At 44.4% G+C, this 24,443-nt stretch overlaps 1 protein-coding gene across 1 annotated transcript; it reads left to right on the top strand.

Moving 5' to 3' along the window:
- The first annotated feature begins 97 nt into the window (after positions 1-97).
- On the top strand, positions 98-7,677 carry PNMA2 (PNMA family member 2). The gene is made up of 3 exons (XM_055144726.1): positions 98-286; positions 3,353-3,434; positions 3,765-7,677. Exon 3 carries the CDS (start codon positions 4,227-4,229, stop codon positions 5,316-5,318), a length of 1,092 nt encoding a protein of 363 aa, XP_055000701.1. The 5' UTR covers positions 98-286; positions 3,353-3,434; positions 3,765-4,226; the 3' UTR covers positions 5,319-7,677.
- The last annotated feature ends 16,766 nt before the right edge of the window (positions 7,678-24,443 follow it).

The raw sequence follows: 24,443 nt of genomic DNA, 5'->3' as shown, positions 1-24,443 counted from the left end.
CCACCCCTCGCGGGCCCTCCCCCTGACCCCGCTTCCCCCCCGCCCAGCCCACGCCCCGCGCCGCGAGCTCCGCCGCGCTGCAAAGTTGGGTCTGGGCTGCGGCAGCGCGAGCCGAGAGGCGGCCAGTTGCCGGCAGCGGCGGGCGGAGCGCGGGCGGGAGCGCGCGGGGAGGCGCCGCCTGCAGCGCGGGGAGGGGGCGGCGGCGACGGCGGCCCCGCGCTCCGGAAGTGAAGCAGTGAGGCGGCCGGACCCTGGGCGAGCGCACGGACGCGCGGCGGTCGCCACGGTGAGTCCGGAGCCCCGAGACCCCCCGGGCGCGGCCCCCAGACCCCCCGGGCGCGGCCCGCGGACCCCCCGCCGGCTGGCCCAGTCCCCGCCGCATTGCGGAGGGGCCCGGGGGTCGGAGGGCGCCCTCCCCCCACCCCGTGTTGGGGGGCGATGTTCGGGAAGGCGCTGGGACCCTCGGGGCGGGGAGCAGGGCACCGGCAGGGCACTGAGGATGGGGGCGATCGGGCGGGCGGGCCGCGCGGACAGGTGCAGGCCAGACGGGGCGCGGGGCACCCGAGCTTCAGTCGACCCCACGGGCCTCGGTGGGAGGCGAGAGGGACCTCTCTGGCGTGCGGTGATGAGGGGGGAGCGGGGGCGCACAGCTGGACGGGCAGATGTGCAAAGGGGCAGAGCCAACGCAGAGGGAGGGTGGTCTAGAGAATGCCGGGCGTCCGCGGTGCGTGCAAGAGCCGCCTGCAAATTCCAGCTCCGGGCCTCGACCTACTCCCGGTGGTGCGGGCCCGGGCTGCGGCCTAGAGAATGAGCCAAGCCCCGCTGGCGCCTTAGACTATCTCGATTTGGTGTCTTCTCCCCACCTTCCAAATATATGTAAATAAATAGAAAGAAAGGAGGGGTGGGCGAAACGCAGGTTGAAACCCACTCCCCACTTCTGCAGCTCTGTGAGCGGCCTAGGGCGCCCGCCTCGCCGCGTCCCTCCCCCGCCCCTGTTGCGCACTGCGCCAGAGACGGGGTTTCCCGGCTCCCCGGGAGCCGCTTGCGGGGGAGGGGGGCCTTGGCAACGCGCCTGCCTTGCGGGCCTTGGAGGTGGGGTGCTGGATGCGACTGGGTGCCTTGAACCGTGTAAGGCCAAGCAGAAAATAGATTTGTGGGGATTGGGTCGGTATGTGGCCAGCCTCCACCTGCCCGCGCGGCCCACCCAGGCGGGTGGGCTACCAGGGGGCAGATTGATCTGTGCCATCTGATCTTCGATGGGGCCTTTCTGGCGTACTCCCACCCGACGTCTTTGCCCATGTCTGAGACTCCCGCTGGCGGCTCACAAACCTGTCCCCATCCATCCCAACCAAGTGTAGCCGAGTCCCGCAGAAATGAAGCGGATCCTTAGGCCGCTGGAGGGGGAGCTCTGAGCATGCTCAGAACGCAGGGTGGGTTTTGGCTCAGCTCTTTCTGGCTCTGGGCAGTGCGACCAATCACTCGGGCCCATTGTCCGCCCTTCCCCCCCCCGGAAGGGGCAATTGCGGGTACCGCATCCCCGGGCCCCAGACCTTGAGTTATAGTTTGATGAACGGTTTGAGATTTGAGACAGCCAGTCACAGTTTGGAGACGAACCTACCCAAGAGGAGGGGAGGGGCCCCCAGATGAGGAGAGGCAGAGGGGGAGGACCAGTCTCCTCGGTTGGTGGATGGCGCCCGCAGGCTTTCAGTCCCAGCACCGGATGCGCTCCACAGCCTGTAATGTTCTTAGGGCTAGAGGGGTAGAACAGTGGGTGCGGCATTTGCCTTGCACACAGCCATCAGGGTTTAATCCTCAGCACCCAATAAGGTCCTGCAAGCACTGACAGAGCCAGAAGTAATCCCAGAGTACAGCCGGATGTGGCCCAAAAGGGGGGGAAGCCCTTTGTCCACGTGAATTCCTTCTTCTTCGCTCCAGTTCTATGCTAAATCATCAGCACCACTTCCCAGGGTGAAGACTAAAAGTCTCTTTTTCTATCTTATCTTTATGTGAGAAAGTACAGGATTTCTACACATTCACCATCCCAGATATTTCCATCCCTAGCCCCCACTGTGTATCAAGGGCATGATACACTGTTGCCATAGTTTTTTTTAGTTGAAGGTCAGATTGCATTCGGGATTTCCTTCGGGGGAAGAGCCACCCCCAAATAGCCTACCCCCGGTTATGTAGACCTTAGAGAGGTTTCTTGCTGAGCCTTTTTCATTTGATGTCTTTTTTCATCTCGTTTTCCTCTAGATAAAAGGGGATGCGGGGGTCTGTTCCACGTCTCAGAAAGGACTGGTGGGGCTGGAGCAATAGCACAGCAGGTAGGGCATTTGCCTTGCACGCGGCTGACCCGGGTTCAATTCCCAGCATCCCATATGGTTCCCCCAGAGCACCGCCAGGAGTAATTCCTGAGTGCAGAGCCAGGAGTAACCCCTGTGCATCGCCGGGTGTGACCCAAAAAGCAGAAAAAAGGGGGGAAAAAAAGAAAGGACTGGCTCTTAAGTGGGCAGGAGTGGTCACTAGGGCTGCTGGCTCAGGATGTGATTCAGCATCTCCCTCTGGCCCCCAGCACCTTGAGCAAATATCAGGGAAATATTCTGCAGTGGGAGCAGCGTCTGTGGCATATGGATCTCACTCAGACTGATGACACAGGCCCGTAACATATACTCCTTAACAGTCACTGGGACACACTAGGAATTCTTCCCTAAGGCTGTCCCCAGAGGTGCTACCTCTCCTTTCTCCTCCAGTGACCCATTCAAGTTCAGTGGCAATGATAAAAGTCCCATTTGTAGCAAAAGAAAATCTTAGATGTGCCTTTGCAAGTCCTGAGTAGAAGTGACAAGAGAATCAATTCTTTATTCTAACATAGTCCTGTAAAAGATTTCATTACCGTACCCATAGTTCTTATGCCTGCATTATTATGTTATTAAGTTTATACTTGTATAACATTGTTATTAAATGGCTTAGCTTAAAGTATTTAATTTTGGGGGTTTTTTTGCTTTTTTTCTTTTTTTTTTTTTTGCTTTTCGGGTCACACCCAGCAATGCACAGGGGTCACTCCTGGCTCATGCACTCAGGAATCACCCCTGGCGGGGCTCAGGGGACCATATGGGATGCTGGGATTTGAACCCAGGTCGGCTGCTTGCGAGGCAAATGCCCTACCCGCTGTGCTATCACTCCAGCCCCTAAAGTATTTAATTTTGAATGGGCTTTTGAATCAAAGAAATGAAGCAACTCAACATTGTTTAGTAGATTTAAATTGTGAGTCATTTTTTAAACTATGTGCATTGATGGTTTGTCACTGGATATTTTTGAGTGATAAAAATACATTATTGTTTATGTGTAACAGGGCAGTTGACTTGGCTGGAGCTAGGACCTTGAGCGGCCTTTGTGAAGTTGGGGGACACGTGTCTCTGCAAGAAGCTGCAAAAGTAAGCTCCTTCACTCTCGGGGAACATTTTGGAATCCATAATCCCGGTACCTCGCTCCATGTCCTGATTTCTTTCTTCCTGGGGAAAGAGGCTGTCCCTACTGGGGTCTCCAATATTTGTTACTAAATCTAATGCAAAAATGGTAGATAGGTCATATAATGGGAGGGTCCCTAAGGGAAGAAAGTGTGCCTGGAAGCCAAGAGGGGATCTGATGGAGCGAGAGACAGGGAGATACGGGGTGAGACAACGCCCCCAGTCATTCACCCACTCCCCTCCCAACTCAGTGGGCAGGAGAGGGCTTGGTGCTAAAACTGACGGTTGTTTCCCTAGGAGTCCAAGCCACTCTGCTGTGAGACTTCTCTCCCGGAGTTCCGGTGCCAGAGTCGAACGTGTTTTCCCACTATCTAGAGAGAAGCAACACAGCAGGATCCGAGACTAGTGAAAGCAGCTCCTGAAGGTGCGTCAGCTTTGCGTGAGGGTTCATCATCACTCCACAGCTGCTCGGTCAGTGAGAAAAACAGCAGCCACAGGCCGTGGTGCTGTGCCAGGCATCGTCCACACACCTTGAGACTGACGGGAAGCGCTGAGTTCGTGCCACAGGGCAACTCCGGGGGTTGGGCCTGGAAGACTGAGACTTTGTTGGAGTGACTTTGTTGGCTTGACCTAAGCCCATTCACTGGTGGACCCTGAGCTTAGACGCTCACCCAGCGTGGTCTCCATCCTAACGCGTGCCCATCTGCGCCTCGAGCGAATCGGTGCCCATAGGTTAGAGGGAGGGAAAGCCTCGGAAGGATGGCGCTGGCACTGCTGGAGGACTGGTGCAAGATCATGAATGTAGACGATCAGAAATCTCTGATGGTCACGGGGATCCCAGCGGACTGTGAGGAAGCTGAGATTCAGGAGGTTTTCGAGGAAACTTTACAAGCTCTAGGCAGTTACAAAGTGCTTGGCAAAATATTCAGGAAGCAGGAGAATACCTATGCTGTCTTGTTAGAGCTACTGGAAGACACTGATGTCGCACTGATTCCCACTGAGGTGCAGGGGAAAGGGGGGGTTTGGAAAGTGGTCTTTAAGACCCCTAATCAGGACATGGAGTTTCTGGAAAGACTGAATCTCTTTCTAGAAAAAGAGGGGCAGACAATCACGGGGATGTTCCGAGTCCTTGGGTATGAAGGAGTGAATCCAGCCACTCTGCCCCCCGTGTCTCCAGAGGTATTGGCCCAGTTGGTGGGACAGGTGATAGCCCATGCGCCTCAGCCTCTGCTCCCCATGAGGTACCGAAAACTGAGAGTGTTCTCCGGGAGCACTGTGCCTGGCCCTGAGGAAGAGCCCTTTGAAGTCTGGCTGGAACAGGCCACTGAGATCATTAGAGAGTGGCCCGTAGCGGAGGCAGAAAAGAAAAGGTGGTTGATGGAAAGTCTGCGTGGTCCTGCCTTGGACCTCATGCACATATTGCAGGCAGACGATCCGTCCATAGGTGTGGAGGACTGTTTGGAGGCATTTAAGCAAGTATTTGGGAGCCTGGAGAGCCGCAGGACCTCCCAGGTGAAGTATCTGAAGACCTATCAGGAGGAAGGAGAGAAAGTCTCGGCCTATGTCTTACGCTTAGAAACGCTGCTCCGGAAAGCTGTGGAGAAACGGGCTATTCCCCGGAATATTGCAGATCAGGTTCGCTTGGAACAAGTCATGGCCGGGGCAAGCCTGAGTGAAGTTCTCTGGTGCAGGCTTAGGGAAATGAAAGATCAGGGCTCACCTCCCAGCTTCCTGGAGCTGATGAAGATCATACGGGAAGAAGAAGAGGAAGAGGCTTCTTTTGAGAATGAGAATGCGGAAGAGCCAGATGAGGGGGATGGTTATGGCCACTGGGATGAGTCGGATGACTGAAAACTAGCTCAGGAGTCTGCCCACAGCCTTTGGGCTTGAAATATTTGCTTTGCCAAGCTAAGACCCTGACATTAAAACAAGATTGGCTTTCTTTAATGTACAAAATCAAGAAATTCAAACTGGGTCTTGACTCCTCTTTCCAAGAAAAAATATCTTGGACCCCACATTATATTACTATTAAAAGAATAATTGCTAATATGTGATCTTAAGCATAAAAAATCTAAACTGGGCTAGAGGGTGGGGGAGGCTAGAAAGATTATTCAGGGCTGAGCACCTGCGTTCAGGCAGAAGGCCTGGGGTAGATGCTTAGTACCACACGAGGTCTCCCAAGCAACCCCTGAAACAATTCTCAAGAACTGACCAGGAGTAGCCCTCAAGCACTGTGAGCCCAAAACAAATAAAAATAAATCTGAAACATGCATCAAGTGACCCCAAAACAAATCAGTCTGAAACACCTTTAAGTCTCCTAAATAGACCAAAGTTTGCCTACCCTTACCATAGAAGAATTGATATAAATATATATATATATATTTTGTTATGTATTTAAAATCCAACCTGTTAGACTTATCAGGTATATTCCTTGCTCAGTCAGTACATTCTCTCTGGAATCTTTAGAAATGTGAGGATTGTACAGGAACTTAGCCGTTATAAACTTACAATCACGGGCCGTGCTGTCAGGAGCTCGCAGTCCAATTGGGAATAGGACCTTGACATCTGAAAAGTCTAAATTATCTCCTCTATAAAGTTCCCAAGGCCCATGAAAGTGTCATTACCAGATGAATGCAACCATTTCTGCCTTGAGATGGCTTAGGAAGCACTCCTCCCTCCGCCTCTTCCAGGCTAGGAATTGATTAGACAGTTCCAGGCATCCATTCTTCCCAGAAGACACGGATGACTCAGGCAGTCCATGCTTTGAAGAGGTACAGGGGTAAGAGGGAAGAGACTGGAGAGTCAGGTTGTGCAGGTTTGTATGGTTTTAGTAAGCTGGCTGGTGTGTGTGTGTGTGTGTGTGTGTATGTGTGTGTGTGTGTGTTTGTGTGTGTGACAGTAGCAGTGCAGGTTTGTATGGTTTTAGTAAGCTGGCTGGTGTGTGTGTGTGTGTATGTGTGTGTGTGTATGTGTGTGTGTGTTTGTGTGTGTGTGACAGTAGCAGAGAAGAGGAAGAGAACTTGCATTTTATTGAGGAAGTCCCATACACGAGATGCTTTATGTTTATTGTTCAATAGACAGCAACTCTGATGTGGTAAAATTTTTGCTCTTTTCCAAAGGAAAAGAAATGAATCTCAAATAGGTTAAGGGCTTTTCTCAATATCAGAATGCTTACAGTTGGCAGAATCAAGTAAAAGTTCTGAACTTTCTGACTCATGCTAATCTGCATCCTAATCATGATTTTTGAAACGTGTGAAGCAGGTTCATCTTTACAATGTACTTTAAACTCTTTAAACCTCTATTAAATGATAGGTAGACTCAAGTGTCTTTATCTCCAAATTTTAACACATTGACATTCATCAGTAGGCTCCTTTTTCTTCCTAGCTTGACTTATTTTAAGCAGACTTTGGAAGAAAGATTTCCTTGCAACAGCTGAACCCATAAGCAAGCTTCTTGATATTAGTAAGAGATGAAAGAGGCTATAGTGCCTAATGGCTGTTTCAACCAGGCCCATGCATGTCTTGTGATGTCAAATGTGTAGTTGAATGTAAATGAACCTCATTGAGTTACCCGATAAGTCTCCATTGCAATTGATGTCTAGCATAAACAAGTTGCTTAACTTCTCTAAACACCAGTTTCCTTAAGAGAAAAAATGGGAAGATAATAGAGGGTGGATGTTAGGATCAAAGACTTAATGCCTTTTAAGCACTGAGCATGGTATAAGTCAGTGGAACATAGTAAGCCCTTAAGACATAATGCTTCTTATCTGCTCAGTGCATGCTCTCTCGAATGTTCTTGCAGTCCTACAGTGGCCAATAAATATGTAATCTGTCTGACGCACTGTGATAGCATTGCATTAGGACAATGTTAATAGCTTTTAATATAAGTTTCAGTACTTCTTGTCTATTTAGTGATTCAACTTTGAAATAATAATTTATTCTTTCCTATCATGGATAATTTTAATTGAAGACTGTGTTAAAATAGTAAGAAAAGCATTTTCTAACCATTTGTGATCATTTATATCAAGTGATATTTTTCAATACTATTCGACCAAAGTGATAAAAATCCTCATCTTGTACACCTTGATTTTATGTGGTTTTGTATTCATAAAATGGTTCATTTTCCTCATCGATTATTGATATACACAGTTAAGTGTTATAAATGTTATGTAATAAAATAAATGCTAATAAAATTTGTGAGTTGTTTTCTATTTTGTGTATTCTGGTTCCAAGTTATTGCTTGGAGAAGGCATTTCATTACTTTTTAAAAAGCCTTTCCTGGATAAGTTTAGAAAATAAAACTAAAGTCAAAAGCCAAGAAGCCCTCAGCTTTTCTACACAAGGAAACCTGAGAGCAAAATGGGAGTTAAGAGCACCAGGGCCTTGTCTGTAAGGATGAGTGAGATCTCAGTGCACCCATCAGCAGTTTCCCTTTGAAAGTACCTGACAACAGATGGGAGCCAGTTCCCTCAGAGACCTCCCACTCCTTTACTTAAGCAAGTAACTGCACCGATAAATTCACAAGCCTCTATCTGCCCAGCGTGAAATGACCTAAACATGTGTGCTGTCATGTTTCAGTCCTGTTTTATTCTCTAGATGAGGGAGTTTTTTTGGTTGTTTTTTAATTGTTTTAAGTTTAGTTTTATTGAATCACTGTGAGTTACAAAGTTATTTGTGATTGAGTTTTAAGCATACAATATTCCAGCACCAGAGTCCCCAGTTTCTCTCTGGCCCCAAGCTGCCTCTGGTTGGCCCATTTCCCCCAACAATTCTAGTGTCCTTTACCTAACTGACCCAACCCCACACCTGCCCCAGTGGCAAGCTTCCTTCTGAAGATCAGTTTTGCTCTTGCCTCTGGGCATTCGATGTTCCCCCAGGAAGTTTCCTCTTTTTTTTTTTTAATCTCCGAGTAGTAGTCCATTGTGCATATAGTTCCATAGACTAGATAAAGATAGTATCTTTATCTAGTCTTCTAGGTGTGTTGAGGAAAAAAATTCTTCTTGCCTGTGACCCTTGGAAATTGTTTTTCTTCCTGGCTCTGCAGTGCATTGGAGTGCATTCTTCCCTGGTCCAGATACAGATCTGAGGGGCCATTAGAGATGAGATTCCTGTGGGGTTCCCAAACTCTTTCCCAATCCATTGAGTCAAAACTTCCTAGGAAGGGCCGGAGTGATAGCACAGTGGGTAGGATGTTTGCCTTGCATTTGGCAGACCCAGGTTGGATCATCATCCTATATGTCCCTCCAAGCACCACCAGGAGTAGTGCCTGAGTGCAGAGCCAGGAGTAACCCCTGAGCATCACCTGATGTGACTAAAAAAAAAAAAACCCTAGGAGGCTAGTCTAACATTACTATAATGTGTCCAGTCCTAATCCATGAGAACAAAGGCCCTCAAGATTATGTACCTCAGTGCTGAAGAGTACTTTTGACTCAGTCTTTTTTGATTATGGGGTCACCTGTCATCTCTGCTTGTACCAGCCATTCTGGACAAGCCTCTTATCCTATTGCTGTCCATCCTAAAAACAAAGACTCTTACTATCAATTTCCCCTTTGCTATGTCCATGCTGTATTGTGCTTTCTCCCCGGTGCTGATCCTTGAGACCCTCGATGAAACCTACTCGGAATTCCATGGTGACTTCAACTAACTCGCATTTGTTACTAGCTTTTTCAGAATTCTGTCACCATGTTCCTTCATTGGATGCTGATTGAGTTTTCTGCTGCCCTCAAGTGCCATGGGTGAAAACTACTCAGTGTCCACCACCTGAAAAGAGATTGGAGAGTGGTGGTAGCATTTCTTTTGACCTGGCATCATCTCCATTCAAAAGCACACTTGCCCAACCACTCACCATGGGGTGGTCTGGACAAACAAACCTGAACAGAACATAGGCAAGGAAGCCAGAGAGAAGGGCTCAACAAGACTGAATCTGGCTAGGTGTTACCTAAGGTGGCAAAGAAGAGGAAGAAAAAATGTGATGAAGAAAATGAAAGCACATGTGCCATATCTAAGGGAGTCCAACATGTCTAGATTGGGAAAGCAGAGAGGGTTGGAAGCCAGGGGGTCTGAAGGAGCCTGAAAATGAAACAGCAGTGGAGTAAGAACATCTGACACAAGGATTGCCAGACATTCTTGATGTGTTCTTTGGTTTGAGTTTCGGTTTTGATTTTTTTTTTGAAATGAATATTTCCTAGAATTCTCTTTGCCCAGGATCAGGACAGACCTCTCTCCCATCCCCTTTATGTAAGTGTACTAAATTTGCCAGGAAAGGTCTATGCTTTTTGAGTAGCTCAACCTCTCTTAGATATTAATTCTTTTTTCCTTTTATTGTTGTTGGTGCGGGCAAGAGACTCTCTACTGAGAGCTTCCTGCCCACATGGGACAGCCTCGCAAGCTTCCCATGGTGTATCTATATGCCAAAGCCAGCAACCAACTGAATCTCATTCCTCTGACCTTGAAAGAGCCTCCAGTGTGGCATTGTTGGGATGGCCGAGAAGAGAGAGGCTTCTAAAATCTCAGGGATAGGACGAATGTAGAGGTTACTGAGACCGCTCAAGCTACTCAACGATCAATGGGATTTCATGATTTGTGATTTGTGATTGATGTTGGTGGTGGTGATGTCATGGTGCACTGGAGGTGACATACGCTTGGTTATGGTGCTTGCATACTTGGTTTTGATTCCACTGGAGGGTCACACAGGCAGAGCTCAGAAATGCACATGCCAAGGTGAAGCCATATCTTGGACTGGTCAAACCCAAGTCTTCAGCATGCAAAGAAGGCATTCTACCCCCGAGCCACATTCCTGGGCCCCTCTGGAAGTTCTCTTGGACAGGATGATGGTGCCCATAGGATGGGCTCCACAGAAGCTAGCCTCCCTGCTGTAACAGACCCTGGTGTTGGCCCTGATGCAACCATGCATTACCTACTTCCTGCTGTGTCCCCGTGATACTTGACATTCCCAGGGGACATTTTCTTAGAAATTAGAGCAAATCCAGCAGTGTATGTCCAAATCAATTCTATCATAGGAGAAAAAAAAAGAGGGGTGTAGGATTTCTACCTCTCAGGACACCATCTGGAGCCCCCATTAATTGTCTAGGCAGATTTAAGTAGCAGCTGAGACCATCTCCCAGTCTGTTTCACCCCCACTGACCCTTGAAGGGAAAAGTCACCAAAATGAGGAGCTCTTTAGACTGGTGATATTGAGAGAGCAGGTCCCAAGGGAAGGTAGGGGCACAACTCCGTCCCCTCTTATCCCAGGCCAGCCTCTGCTCTCACTCCTTTAGGCAGACTCACTAAAAGTTTTTCCTGAGCTCTTGGCCTATGACTTTACCAAGGAAGTGTCTTGAAGTTTCAAGGAATCATCACAAAAAGCTTTGCCTCTTCAGCTATATTAAAGTGCAAATGACAACAATTGTATGTATTTGAGCAGTACAAAATGATGGTTTGATATATGGGTACATCACGATGTATACATGTCTGTGAAGTAATCAATTAACACACTTATCACCTTTCATAATTTTGTGTGTTATGAAGGCTTAAGACGTATTTCAGCAAATTTTAAATACACAATGTAATACTACAGTCATGATCGTGTTGTATGACTACAGCTCCAGAATAATTCATTCTTCTGGCCTACTTGAGAGTTAGTACACTATTGACTAAGTTTTCCCCATTTCTTGTCTCCAACCCCTTGAAAACACGATTCAACTTTCTGCTTTTATGAATTCAATTTCTTTTGGTTTCACTTACAAGTGGGATAAGCACATATAGTCACATAAAATTCATGATAAATTTACACAGATTAAGAAAATCTCAACACAGCCAGAAGATGACAGACTACAGAAGAATAATGATAGGAATTACTGAAGGCTTCTCATAAGAAAACAGAGGCCCAAAGGTAGGGCTGGTATATGCAGGAATATATTATTTGGCAACAATTTTGCACCAAAAATGCCTTTAGAATCATCAGAATGAATCTAGAACATATTTGAAAGTGATAGCAGGGAAAGGGAGTTAGGGTGAGGGGAAAGATTTTATTGTTGTTGTGTGTTCCTGGGAGACAAACCCAGAGTCTCACATATAAAAGGCAAGTGATCACCACTAAACTACATCCCCAGATTGTCTGCCATAGAGGCAGGGGGAGGATTGGGAAATGGGGGGTGGGTATACTGGGGACATTGGTAATGGGGAATGTGCACTGGTGGAGGGATGGGTGTTTGATTATTGTATGGCTGAAACTTAAACATGAAATGTTTATAACTATCTCACGGTGATTTAATTTTTAAAAAATTTTAAAAATAAACTACATCAGGGCTGGAGCAATAGCACAGCAGGTTGGGCATTTGCCTTGCACGCAGCCGACTCAGGTTCGGTTCCCAGCATCCCATATGGTCCCCTGAGCACTGCCAGGAGTAATTCCTGAGTGCAGAGCCAGAAGTAGTCCCTGTGCAATGCTGGTGTGACCCAAAAAGAAAAAAGAAAAATAAAGAAAATAAACTACATCCCCAATCCCAAGAAAGAAAAATTTTAAGTACTTACTATATTTTTTCATGATAATATATTTTTGTTTTCTTTTTCCTTTCCTTTTTTAAAAAACTTTATTTAAGGGGCTGGAGCGATAGCACAGCGGGTAGGGCGTTTGCCTTGCACGCGGCCGACCCGGGTTCGATTCCCAGCATCCCATATGGTCCCCTGAGCACCGCCAGGAGTAACTCCTGAGTGCAAAGCCAGGAGTAACCCCTGTGCATCGCCAGGTGAGACCCAAAAAGCAAAAATAAAATAAAATAAAAACTTTATTTAAGTAACAAGGTTTACACAGTTGTTCATAGTGCAGTTGTTATGGGTGGGCGTTCAATATTCCAACACCAATCTCACTATTAGTGTGACCTTCCCTCTGCCATTGTCCCAAGTTTTCCAGCCCCCACCCCCAAGTCTGCCCACTTAGCAGGAACAAAATAATTTCTTGTTACAACTAAATGATTAATGGAATTATAAAAAAATTCCTCAGCAAAAGAAAATTGGTGAAAATTGTTAGACCTCTCTCTGGGGTCCTTGAGCCCATGTCTGAGGGTTTACTAAGATGTTTGTTATTAGTTGAGCCTTTTGTGTTATTGTTTTTGTTTGCTGAGCTTGGTTGGCATCTATGTTACTTTCCTATCATCTCATTTGGAATGTCTCCTACTGGGATATCAGTATTGCAGAATTTGGAGGCCTCAGATGGCTGTGAACGCAGCCTCACACTCCAGAAATTCCAGCATCCATAGACCTGGGGCAATGCCTTGCAGTGGCAGTGGGTGTGGAATGTGGGTGTGGCTGCCAGGGCTTAAGGGAGGAAAGGGGCAAGGAGGCTGCCGGCCTGCCCCCTACTCCAAGAAGACCCCAAAGTTTTCATCCCGCAAACCTGTGTGCCTGGAAGTTTTGTCCGTGTGGTGTCTGCAGGGATTAGTTGGGAAGCAGTGGAGTTGGGCTGTTGGCATCGCGGCAGCTGTGGGGAGTGGGTGCGGCTGCCCTCCCGTCAGCAGGAGGGGCACTAGGTCTGCTCCCTCCAGAGGCCGCCCCAGAGTGTGCAGCCACAAGACTAGTGTCCCCATGAGTTTCCGTGCCTTCGCTTGCATCTCTCCGGAGATTAGCTGTGAGTCAGTAACGCTGGGCCGATGTGTTAGCATGACCGCTGGACTTCCGGAAGTACAGGGGGATTGTTTGGCTTTTCCATTTCTCAGCTGGAATCAATTGGAAAACCTCAGATCTTCTTTTTTTTTAAATTTATCTAAATTATTTATTTTTGTTTGTTTTTGTTTGGGGGCCACACATGTCAGTGCACAGGGATTACTCCTGGTTCTGCACCCAGGGGTTAATCCATCAGGACTCGGGAGACCACTTGAGGTGCATGTAGCTGAATGGGGATCAAACTCAGGTCAGTCCCGTTACATACGGGCAAATGCCCTACCCGCTTGCTGTACTACCTCTTCGACCCCTGTCTAAGTTTGTTTTATTACATCTATAATCATTCATTCTCTTTGGATGTTTTAAATATTCGTGATCTGTAGCTATGGTGCCTTTTCATTTTTTTTTTTTTTTTGCTTTTTGGGTCACACCCAATCATGCACAGGGGTCACTCCTGGCTCTGCACTCAGGAATTAGCCCTGGGGGTGCTCAGGGGACCATATGGGATGCTGGGAATCAAACCTGGGTCGGCTGCGTGTAAGGCAAATGCCCTACCCACTGTGCTATTGCTACAGCCCCGGTGCCTTTTCATTCTTAGTATTACTTGTTTTTTTCCTCTTTCTGTCTGTATTAATAGTCCCAGAAGTTTAGCTAAATTGATGTTCTCCAGAGAACCAGTTTTGGGCTTTGTTCATCCTATCACTATTTTATTAGTTGAGGTTTCTATTCTTCTATTCTTCCTCTGACCATGTTTAAAATTCATTATCGCCCACCGCCGAGATGTGATCCTGGGGGCCGCACGCATGTGCGGCCTCTCCGCAGCTGCACAAGCGTGAATCCAGACCCAGCAAAACCTCCTTTGGCATGGGCAACTCCTCGCAGAATGTCTCCAGCCTGAGAACTAAGCCTCGGCCCCGTGCCCGCCCAGGAGGGGAAAGGTATTTCTCTCTCTCTCGCCTCTTTCTCTCCGGGGATGAAGGGCGCGGTGGCCGCCATATTAAGATGACCACAGATTGGGTTTTCAAGCCTGCAATTATCTAATATCTGGAAGAAATCTCCCTGGACTTCTTGTTAAAGTACAGAAATTACAGTAGGTCTGAATCTAGTGGGGTACTCCTAACAACAATAGTGAGGTTTGTGTTGAAATATTGAATGTAACCAAAGTAAACAGAATGTAAAATGAAACTTATCAGTTACAAGGTAGGGGGTGGGGGGAGGGATGGGAGGTGTACTGTGTGGGTTTTTTTTTTTTTTTTTGGTGGTGGTATATGGGCACTTGTGAAGGGATGGTTGTTTCAGCATTGTATAACTGAGACCTAAGCCCGAAAGCATTGTAATCTTCCACACGGTGATTTAATAAAATAAATAAATAAATAAATAAATAAATAAATAAATAAATAAATAAAAATAAAAAATAAAAATAAAATTCATTATCATTTCATTTATTTCCTGATTTTGTTTCTTATTTTCATGATTTTAATGAATGACAGGTGTATTTCTAAATGCTACTATAATTACATTCTATAATTTCAATATGCAATATTTTGATACTTTTGTTAAAATATAAGTTAATCTTTAGAGGGACACCAGGAACAAAGTAGGTAAATGTGTATATGTGTGTATATATATATATAGATGTATATATACATCGAACAGCAGGTAGGGAATTTGATACTTTTGTTAAAATATGAGTTAGTCTTTGGAGGGACACCAGGAACAAAATAAGTAAATGTATATATGTGTGCACATATATACATAGATATAGATATATATCGCACAGCAGGTAGGGCATTTGCCTTACACACAGCCGACCTGGGTTTGATCCCTCTGTCCCTCTTGGAGAGCCCAGCAAGTTACCAAGAGTATCTTGCCCGCACGGCAGAGCCTGGCAAGCTACCTGTGGTGTATTCGATATGCCAAAAACAGTAACAACAAGTCTAACAGTGGAGACGTTACTGGTGCCCACTCAAGCAAATTGATGAGCAACGGGATGACCGTGACAGTGACAGTGACCATGGCTTACAATACTGCTAACAATAGGGCTTCTTTTTATTTGTTTTTTGTTTGGGGGCCATGCCCAGTGATACTCAGGAGTTACTCCTGGCTCTGCACTCAAGAATTAATCCTGATGATGCTCTGGGGATCATATGGGGATCATATGGGGTTTGAATCCAGGTCAACCGCATGCAAGGCAAATACCACACCCACTAAACTATTGCTCCAGCCCTAGTTATAGGGTTTCTTGCATTACACAATTCGTCATCACATCTTTGTCCAGAATATACACTTCCTTACACCATTTTCGCAATGCCCTACCTACCATAGAAACCCTCTTCTGTGATACACTTCCTACTGAAGACCAGTTCTTGGTTTCTGTTGCCTTTGGACATTTGTTATAACCTAGTCTGTGTCTTTATGTCCCTTGTATGAGAGAGATCCTTCTGTGTCTGTCCCTCTCCTGACTAACTTCACTCAGCCAGATACTCTCCAGATCCATGCATGCAACAGCAGATTGCATGATTTCATCTTTTCTTATAGTTGAGTAACATTCCATTTGTGTATATGTATTATAGATTTTCTATACAGATATTTGTTCTTGGACACTAGAACCATTTCCAGACTTTGGCTTCTGTGAATAGTGCTGTAACAAACATAGGAGTGCAAATGTCTTTCCTGAATATATTTCAGAGAATCTTGAGGTAGATGCCAAGAAGTGAAATTGCTTGGTCATATGGGAACTCAATTCCTGGATTTTTGAGGAGTGTCCATATTGTTTTCCCAAAAGTTGGACCGGTCATCCTTCCCATCAGCAGTAAGAGTCACATTTTCCCTATATCCTTGCCAACACTAGTCGTTTCTGTTCTTTGTGCTGTGTGCCAATCTCACTGGTGTGAGAAGCTATCTCATTGTTGTTTTTATTTGCATTTCTCTGATGCTAAGTGATGTCAAGCATTTTTTCATAAACCTTATGGTTCTTTGTATGTCTTCTTTGAGGAAGTTTCTGTTTATCTCTTTCCCCCACCCCATTTTTTGATGGAATTTGGTTTTTTTTTCCTTGTAAAATTCTATTAGTGCTTTATGTATCCTGGATATTAACCCTTTTTCAGATTAATGGTGGTCAAATATCTTCGCTCAGTCTGTGAAGTATCTTTTCCTTATATTCATCATTTCTTTTGGGGGTAGAAGCTTCTTAGTTTGATGTAGCCCCATTTATTTAGCTTTCTTTCCCCTTGCTTGGCCAGTGATGATGAATTATTGAAGATACCTCTACCTTCAATGTTACTGAGTGTTCTACCTATGTTTTCATATATGTAGTTTATGGATTCAAGTCTGATAACTAAGTCTTTCATCCACTTTGATTTGACTTTTTTTTTCTTTTTGGGTCATACCTGGCGATACACAGGGATCACTCCTGGCTCTGCACTCAGGAATTAGCCCTGGCGGTGCTCAGGGGACCATATGGGATGCTGGGAATCGAATCCAGGTGGCCGCGTGTAAGGCAAATGCCCTACCCACTGTGCTATCGCTCCAGCCCCTGATTTGACTTTTGTGCATAGTGTTATAAGGGAGTCTGGATTCATATTTTTGCATGTGACTGACCATTTATCCCAGCACAATTTCTTAAAGAGATTTCTTTGCTCCATGTCATACTTTTTGCTCTTTTATCAAATATTAATTATCTGTATACCTGTGACTTTGTCTCTGGACATCAATTCTACTCCATTGATCTGAGAGTCTGTCCTTATTCCAGTACCACAGTTTTAATTACTATAAACTTATGGTATAAATTTACTATAAATTTATTACTATAAATTTTTCAATTTACTTTGAAATTGAGGAAGAAAAAACCTCCATCTTTTCCCTGAGATTTGCTTTATCTATTTGAGGGGTGGGAAAGGAAAGGGGGTATTATTCTACATATTTCAAGAGTGTTTTGTCTATGTCCTTTTTAAATGTCAGGGGTATTTTTATAAAGACTGCATTGAATCTGTATAATGCTTCGGGCAAGATTGTCATTTTGACAGTGTTGATCTGTCCCATCCATGAACAGGGAATGTGTTTCCATTTCCCCATATCCTCTTTCATTTGTTTTAATAGTGATTTATAGTTTCCTTTGTATAAATCTTTCACCTTTTTTTGTTAAGCTGATGCCTAAGTACTTGATTATCTGATGCACAATTGTGAATGGTTTTTTTAAATTTCTCTCTTGCATTTTATTATTTGCATATAGAAAAATCATAGATTTCTACATCTTGATTGTGTAACCTGCCACTATACTTTACAATTCTATTATTTTTAGAAACTTCTTTGTAGAGTTTTTAGGGTTTTCTAAGTTATAGAACCATGTCATCTGCATATAGAGTTGGACTTCTTTTATAACCTGAATGCCTTGCTTTCCTGCCTAATTACTATAGCAAGGACTTCCAGTACTGTACTGAATACTAGTGGTGACAGTGGAAAACTTATGCTTGACCTTCGAGTGCTGATTTTCAGTTTTTGACCATAGAGTACAATATTTGTTGTGGGATTGTGATAAATGGCTTAACTATGTTCAGAAATTTCTTCCAATTCCATTTTATTTAACATTTTTATCATTAGTGTTATATCTTGTCTCAATGTTGCTTATGTTGCTTCTCTCGTTTTCTGGTACCTCTTGAATCTGGGTGATGCACACTTCAACTCTGGGAACTTCTCAGTTATGATTTTTCTCGTTTAAAAAAATATATTCTTTCATTAAAGCCCTGTGATTTACAAAGCTTCACATAGCTGAGTTTTAGGCATACCATTTTTCAACACCAATCTTACCACCAATGTCAACTTCTCTCCACCAATGTCCCCAGTTTCTCTCCCTCCTCCTTGACTGCCACATTTTGTTTAGTTGTTGTAGTTTTGATCTCATGTTTTCAGTTTTATTGCTTCTATGTTTCAAATATAAAGACATAACCACAGCTCTACACTGCCAATGCATTGGAGGCCCTTACTCCTCTGCCTGTTAACTTCCCATCCACTTCTTCTTGCTCCCACCACCCCCACCCCCAATTTAATTTCTTCCTTTTTCTAATTCAGTTCTGTAAAGTAGGGATCTGGATAATCTAGGTAATCCTCCTTTGATACTTTGTATTCTCTGACCTGTTACTCCATATACCACAGATAAGTGAGATGCTTCTATTTTTTTCTTCTTTTTCTTATCACTTACTTTGCTGAACATTATATCCTCCTCAGCTATGATTTCTGTGACTAATGACTCTTCACCAGAAGTTCCTTGTTGTGCTTCAGAGATTCTGATGATTCTCATGTTGCTCCTCTTAAACTCTTCCCATAGGTCCTTTGTGTGCTGTTCCTCTATTTTGACACCTTTTCTAGCTTCTGTTGTTTTCTAGATGTTCCCTGCATCCTATCATTTTTTTCCGTGCATCCTATCTTGAAGCTCACTGACTTTATTCTCAGCTGCTGTTTCTCTGATGCCAACATACTCCATTGAGTTTCTTAGTTCACTTACCACACTCTATAGTTCTGTTGCTTCTAATTGTAGTTTTCTAGTTTCTGATAATTTTTTATGCTTTTGTATGCTGCTGGTGGCTGTTGTCTGAAAATTTAGTTAATTTCTATTTTTCCTCATGATGCTAAGGGTCAAAACCAGGGTTCTACACATGTCAAGCATGTGCATTAGTGTTGAGTTACATCTCTAGTGGAAATACTGATATTTTTTACCTGCAGGAATGTTTTTAATCTTATAAATATTCTTAATCTCTTTTTTTCAGGGTGCAGATAAATGACTTAGTAACAGTTTTATTTTTATTTTTCTTTCTTATTGTTAAATATTGTTTTGTAGCACCTGAATAGAATTTAGAATAGAATATCTAGGTCTACTTTTTCTCACAGCTCTAAAGCAAAAATCTTTATGATACTTTATGAATGCCACATGATTCTGTGACATTTTACTCCAGCTGGTAGGAACATGCACCTCTTTCCTGGCCCTTCTCTGAGTACTAACAACTATTCTCTCTAATCTTTATAAGATGTTCCTTCTCCAGCATTGGGTAGCTACACACATACACACACACACACACACACATATGAGCTCATAGTTGTTAGCTGAATAGTTGACCAGGATGTTCTATATGTCTTATGCTTTTAATTTTACCTCCTTATTTCAGGGAAACCAACCAGGTTAACCTGGGTTTGCTTGTATCCTCTCCTGCTCTGCAGTCTAGAAATCCTCATTAATCTGTAAAATGGGAAAAAAAATATAGGAATCATTTTGTTGGCTTATTGATTTACGGGGATCTCTGGTCCTTGCTACCCAATATTTAATCTCTTATGAAATGTTATTTTTTTGGTTTTTTTTTTCTTTTTGGGTCACACCCAGCAATGCACAGGGGTCACTCCTGGCTCATGCACTCAGGAATCACCCCTGGCGGTGCTCAGGGGACCATATGGGATGCTGGAATTTGAACCTGGGTCGGCCGAGTGCAAGGCAAATGCCCTACCCGCTGTGCTATCACTCCAGCCCCCATGAAATGTTATTTTAAGTTAAAGATACAGAATCCCCAAACTTCTCACCCCAAATACACACACAAAACTCAACTCAATCCCTGTTACTTCCTCTTGACTGTTTTGTGTTCAATGTTGTTGAACAAAATTAATTAAAATTAGCACTAATTAATTAAAATTAGCATTTTATATCAACTCACCCATTAAATTTTTCCAGCACTCTTCAATTTTTGTATACATTTCAGTTTCTTTAATTTTTCTTCAGTCTAGAGAAAAATCTTTTTAACAGTTTCTTATAGTGTTAGTGTACTGGCAGTGAATTATCTCAGCTTATTGGTATGTGAAATGTCATTATTCTATCTCTCCTTTTCCAGAATATTTTCACTAGATACAGAATTCAAAGTTGAAACTTCTTCTCTATTTCAGCTTACTTGACATCATTTCTTTGTGTCCTAGCTTGCACCATTCCAAAATTTTGTTATAAATCTAATCTTCCTTCTTTTGTATATAGTGTCTTCTTTCCGTTTCTTTCATGTTTTTATCTTTGAGATGGAGAGATCGTACAGCAGGTAAAACACCACTGTTGGCACCGCTCACAGCGGACCCTGGTTTAATCTCAACACCACCTGAGCACAGAGTGCTGAGCACAGCCAGGTGTGACTGGAAAATCAAAACAACAATAAAAGGATTTTCTCTTTCTTACTAGTTATCAATTAGATCACGAGGTGTTTTGATTTGTGTGTGTGTGTGTGTGTGATATTCACTGAGCATTTGGGGGGAAGGGACCCAGCTATGCTCAGATCTTACTCCTGACTCTGTGCTCAGGGATCATTCCTGGTGGGGCTTGAAGGGGACCACAGTGGGTGCAGGGGTCAAACTCAGGTCAGCTCAGTGCAAGGAAAGCACCCTACCTGCTTTCCTGTCTCTCCGGTCTCCATCATTGAGCTTGAATATTTCTTCATCAAAGATATTTGATGAAAGAGTCCTATATTTTTCATCAAATTTGGAAATTCAATTATTTTTTCAAATTGTTTTGATCCAATTCTCTTTGGGAATTCAGTTGTATATAAATTAGATCTCTTGGTACTGTCCTACTATCCTAACAAATAGCCAAATTCAGTTGTTGATTTTTTTCCTGTCTTTTTTTCTCTCTGAGCTTCAACTAAGAATGTTTTTATTATCATGCCATTAAGCACATGTGTTTTCATCTTCTATAGTGTCTAAATAAACTCATTTGGTGAAACTTTCACTCTAGCTGTTTCATTTTTATAGTTCTAGATGTTCCAGATAGTTTCTTTTAATACCTTCTATATTGAATGCCTTCTATATTAAATGTAATGCCTTCTGTATGTCTTATTATCATCAGGTTTTTCTTTAAATTGTTGAGCATGTTTATGATCACTGTTTTCACATTCTTATCCAGTTCCGTCATCTATCGTGTCTAGGTTTCTATTTTTCTCCCTGGTTATAGGTCTCATTTCCCTGCCTTACTGCATAGCTCATAATTTGGGAAAGTGCTGAATATAATGGTTTTTAATATATCAACTTGACTAGGCTGACCTATAGTTCTGAAAATTCCCTTTCCAGTATGCTTCCAATTATGATAAGGCACAAAGGATATTTAAAGATATTCTCTCAATGGGGGCTGGAGCAATAGCACAGCGGGTAGGGCATTTGCCTTGCACTCGGCTAACCCAGGTTCAAATCCCAGCATCCCATCTGGTCCCCTGAGCACAGCTAGGAGTAATTCCTGAGTGCATGAGCCAAGAGTAACCCCTGTGCATTGCCGGGTGTGACCCAATAAATAAATAAATAAATAAATATATTCTCTCAAAATAATTGGGAGCTGAGAGGAAAGCAAAATTATTTTATATTATGCACACACACAAACATACACATTTCCTCTCAATTCTTCAATCAAAGACAAATCCAGGTACTGTTTTGAATGAATTTTTAAATTTTTACTTCAATTTTTTCTTTTTTTAATAGTCTGAAGTTTATTGATTATTGTTCATGTTTTTATTCAGTCACCTCTAAGTTAGTAAAATAGTAGTTATTCTAAATGGGTCTGAATCAATCATTTTGCGATTTTATCCATTGCCCTCTCAAAAGGAGAAGGGATAAATGTTGCGGATGAATGTTGTGCAGTGAGAGGGATTGTCCCCATGCCTGATGCATGGATGCTCTCCATATGATGCTCCCTAGAGCCCACACATCAGCTTACAGTACTCACATCAGGTACTCATGTTTACATTCCTTTAATTGTCGACTTTCACTGTGAAGTCACACTCTTTAGTTGTGTCATGCACATTCTGGTTATAGTGCCTGCTGAGGGTCTTTGTGGTATTCACATGCTCGCTTACCAAGAGTAGCATTTCCAAGCTGTGGCACTTGCATACTTTTGCTTCTGAGGCTCTCTGTGGCTCTTCTGAGGTATGGCAATGCTGCATCCATCAAGCTCAGCAGTGCTGAGGGCCACCAGGGCCACATCCGATATTCACAAGGGCCACCAAGTGCCACACTCAGCAGTGTTTAGTGGGGCTGTGCCAAGCTTGTGGATGCAGAAGTAAGGAGTCATCATGCCCTTACTGCCTCACTGAGTACTGCCAGGAGTGGCCCTGAGGTCCTTGAACACCACTGGAGAGATGCTCTTCACCTTTTTGGGGAAAAAATCCCAAGCAACCCAAGCCAATTAAAATAAGGACATTCCAACCAGCCCAGGTACTGTACTGAGAAAGCCCAGTGGATAGTGTCAGAGAATTCTGGGGTGAAGCCTGGCACCTCGTGCTGCATGAGGAGGGAACACAAGGAAGTACCTGGACACCGAGGAAAAGGAGGAGAAAGGAAGACCAGCTTTGATGAGATGTTATCATTTGGTACCCATCCTGCTTCCACATCCTCCATATTCCTATAACAGCAACCAGGACCCATGCTCTAATCATGGTGGCCTTCTGAGTGTCTGGGGGAAGCATTCAAACCTTATTTGGTGCTGTCTTTATTGGCACAAGGGTAAATGTCTACTCTACTAGGGGACTGAAGCACTTTCCTGGTTCAAGTCTGGGTAGAGAGGGCCAGAGAGATAGCTCAGCAGATAAGTCACTTGTTTTGCATGCAGTGTACCCAGGTTAGATTCTTAGGCACCACATATGGTCTCCCAAGCCCTACCAAGAGTGATCCCGGAGCACAGAGCCAGGAGTGAGCCCTGAGAAACACTGGATGTGATCCTAATCACCCCTGCTCTCCCCCCAAAAAAAGACTGAACAAAGGTTTCTACAAAGGCTCCATCAGTTACCATTCCCTCCTACAAGTTCTTTCCATTCTATCCTCTAAATACAACAGAGTGATTGCGCATGGCAAGGGGAGACCGAAGAATACTCCAAGTGGGGTTACTGATGACATCTCATCCAGGGGCCTCATTGGTCCCCCACAAGGTCTCTTACCTACCTGGGAGCATTGTTCCCTCCTCAGTGCTCCCACGGAGCAGTTTGTGAGCACCGCTACAGGAAACTGAGAAGCACTGAGTTCAACAACAGAAATTCATCATCCTGGATTTCTTGGCGCATCTGGGTGGGCGCCTCCTGAGACTGTGAGAAGAATCTGCTCCCTGCCTCGTCCCTGACCTTGGTGATCTGCGGTCAATCTTTGCCATTCCTTAGCTGGCCCATGCATCAAGTTAAATTCTGCAGCTCTTTCTCCTGGTGTTCCTCCTGCACATGTGGGGCCCAAATTTCTCCTTGTCATAAGGCATCAGTATCCTAGAACGGTGGCCCGCCTCACTCCAGGAAGAGCTACTTCTCTTAATCACCTCTGGCATAGTTCTATTTCTGAATAAACTCACTTCCCTGAGTTACTTTGAAGCTTAGGTCTTCAGCATATGAGATCGGGGTGGGGGAGCACAATTCAATCCATAGCACACCTTTACTGGGGTCTCTCACGAGAGCAAGCATGCTCCCAGCTTGCCGCTAAGGACCCACAGGAAAAGTTATTTCCTGTGATCTACTGTCCCCTCGTTTACAAGTGCCCATAGTTCTTAGTGATCGGCAGCTGAAACTGGATCCAGATAATACCCGAAGACAGAGAATCACATAAAGGTATCGGACAGCTTGTGGGTGCTCTAGGAAGAATGTAGGATCAAGCTTAGCAATCTGTATACCCAGAAACAGATTGTGCCACCGTCAGAATATTTTCACTGGTACGGCTGCTAGTGCGGCCGCTTGACCTCCTATCTCTTCATTCTCAGCAATGGAAAACGAATTATCAAATGCTTCCTTTTCAGCAGCTCCAACTTTAGAAGGGAGAAACTCCAAATAATAATAGTGAGTGTTTTTTTTTGTTAAAATATTGAATGTAATCAAAGTAAAGTGAAAGAAAAGTGAAATTTATCAGTTACACAGGCAGGGTGGAGGGCTGGGGAGGTGGGGGGTGGGGGAGGTATACTGTGATTCTTGGTGGTGGAATATGTGCACTGGTGAAGGGATGGGTATTTGAGCATTGTATAACTGGGACTTAAACCTGAAAGCTTTGTAACTTTCCACATGGTGATTCAATAAAAGAATAAATTAAAATAATAATAAATAAATAAAAGAATATTTTCCCTGGGCAGAGGCACCAGATGAGGCAGGGAGCAGATTCTTCTCACAGTCTCAGGAGGAGGCCACCCAGCTGTACTTCTCTTGCCCCTGAAAACTCCATCTAGACGCCCTGCCCTTTCTGTCCAAGGTGAGTGTTAAATAAAATTTTAAAAGCTGAACCCAGAGAGATGATACAGCAGGTAAGGTGCTTGCCTTGCATACAGCAGACCCAAGTTTGATCCCTGGCACCACCT

This window comes from Sorex araneus, chromosome 7 (genome assembly GCF_027595985.1).
Source record: "Sorex araneus isolate mSorAra2 chromosome 7, mSorAra2.pri, whole genome shotgun sequence".
Lineage (NCBI taxonomy): Eukaryota > Metazoa > Chordata > Mammalia > Eulipotyphla > Soricidae > Sorex > Sorex araneus.
The sequence above is the reverse complement of the archived record's forward strand: the minus strand, read 5'-3'. Positions and strand labels throughout refer to the sequence as shown.

What these genes read in the sequence shown, in the direction of transcription:
- PNMA2 (XM_055144726.1), top strand. Translation starts at nt 4,227, where the DNA reads ATGGCGCTGGCACTGCTGGAGGACTGGTGCAAGATCATGAATGTAGAC.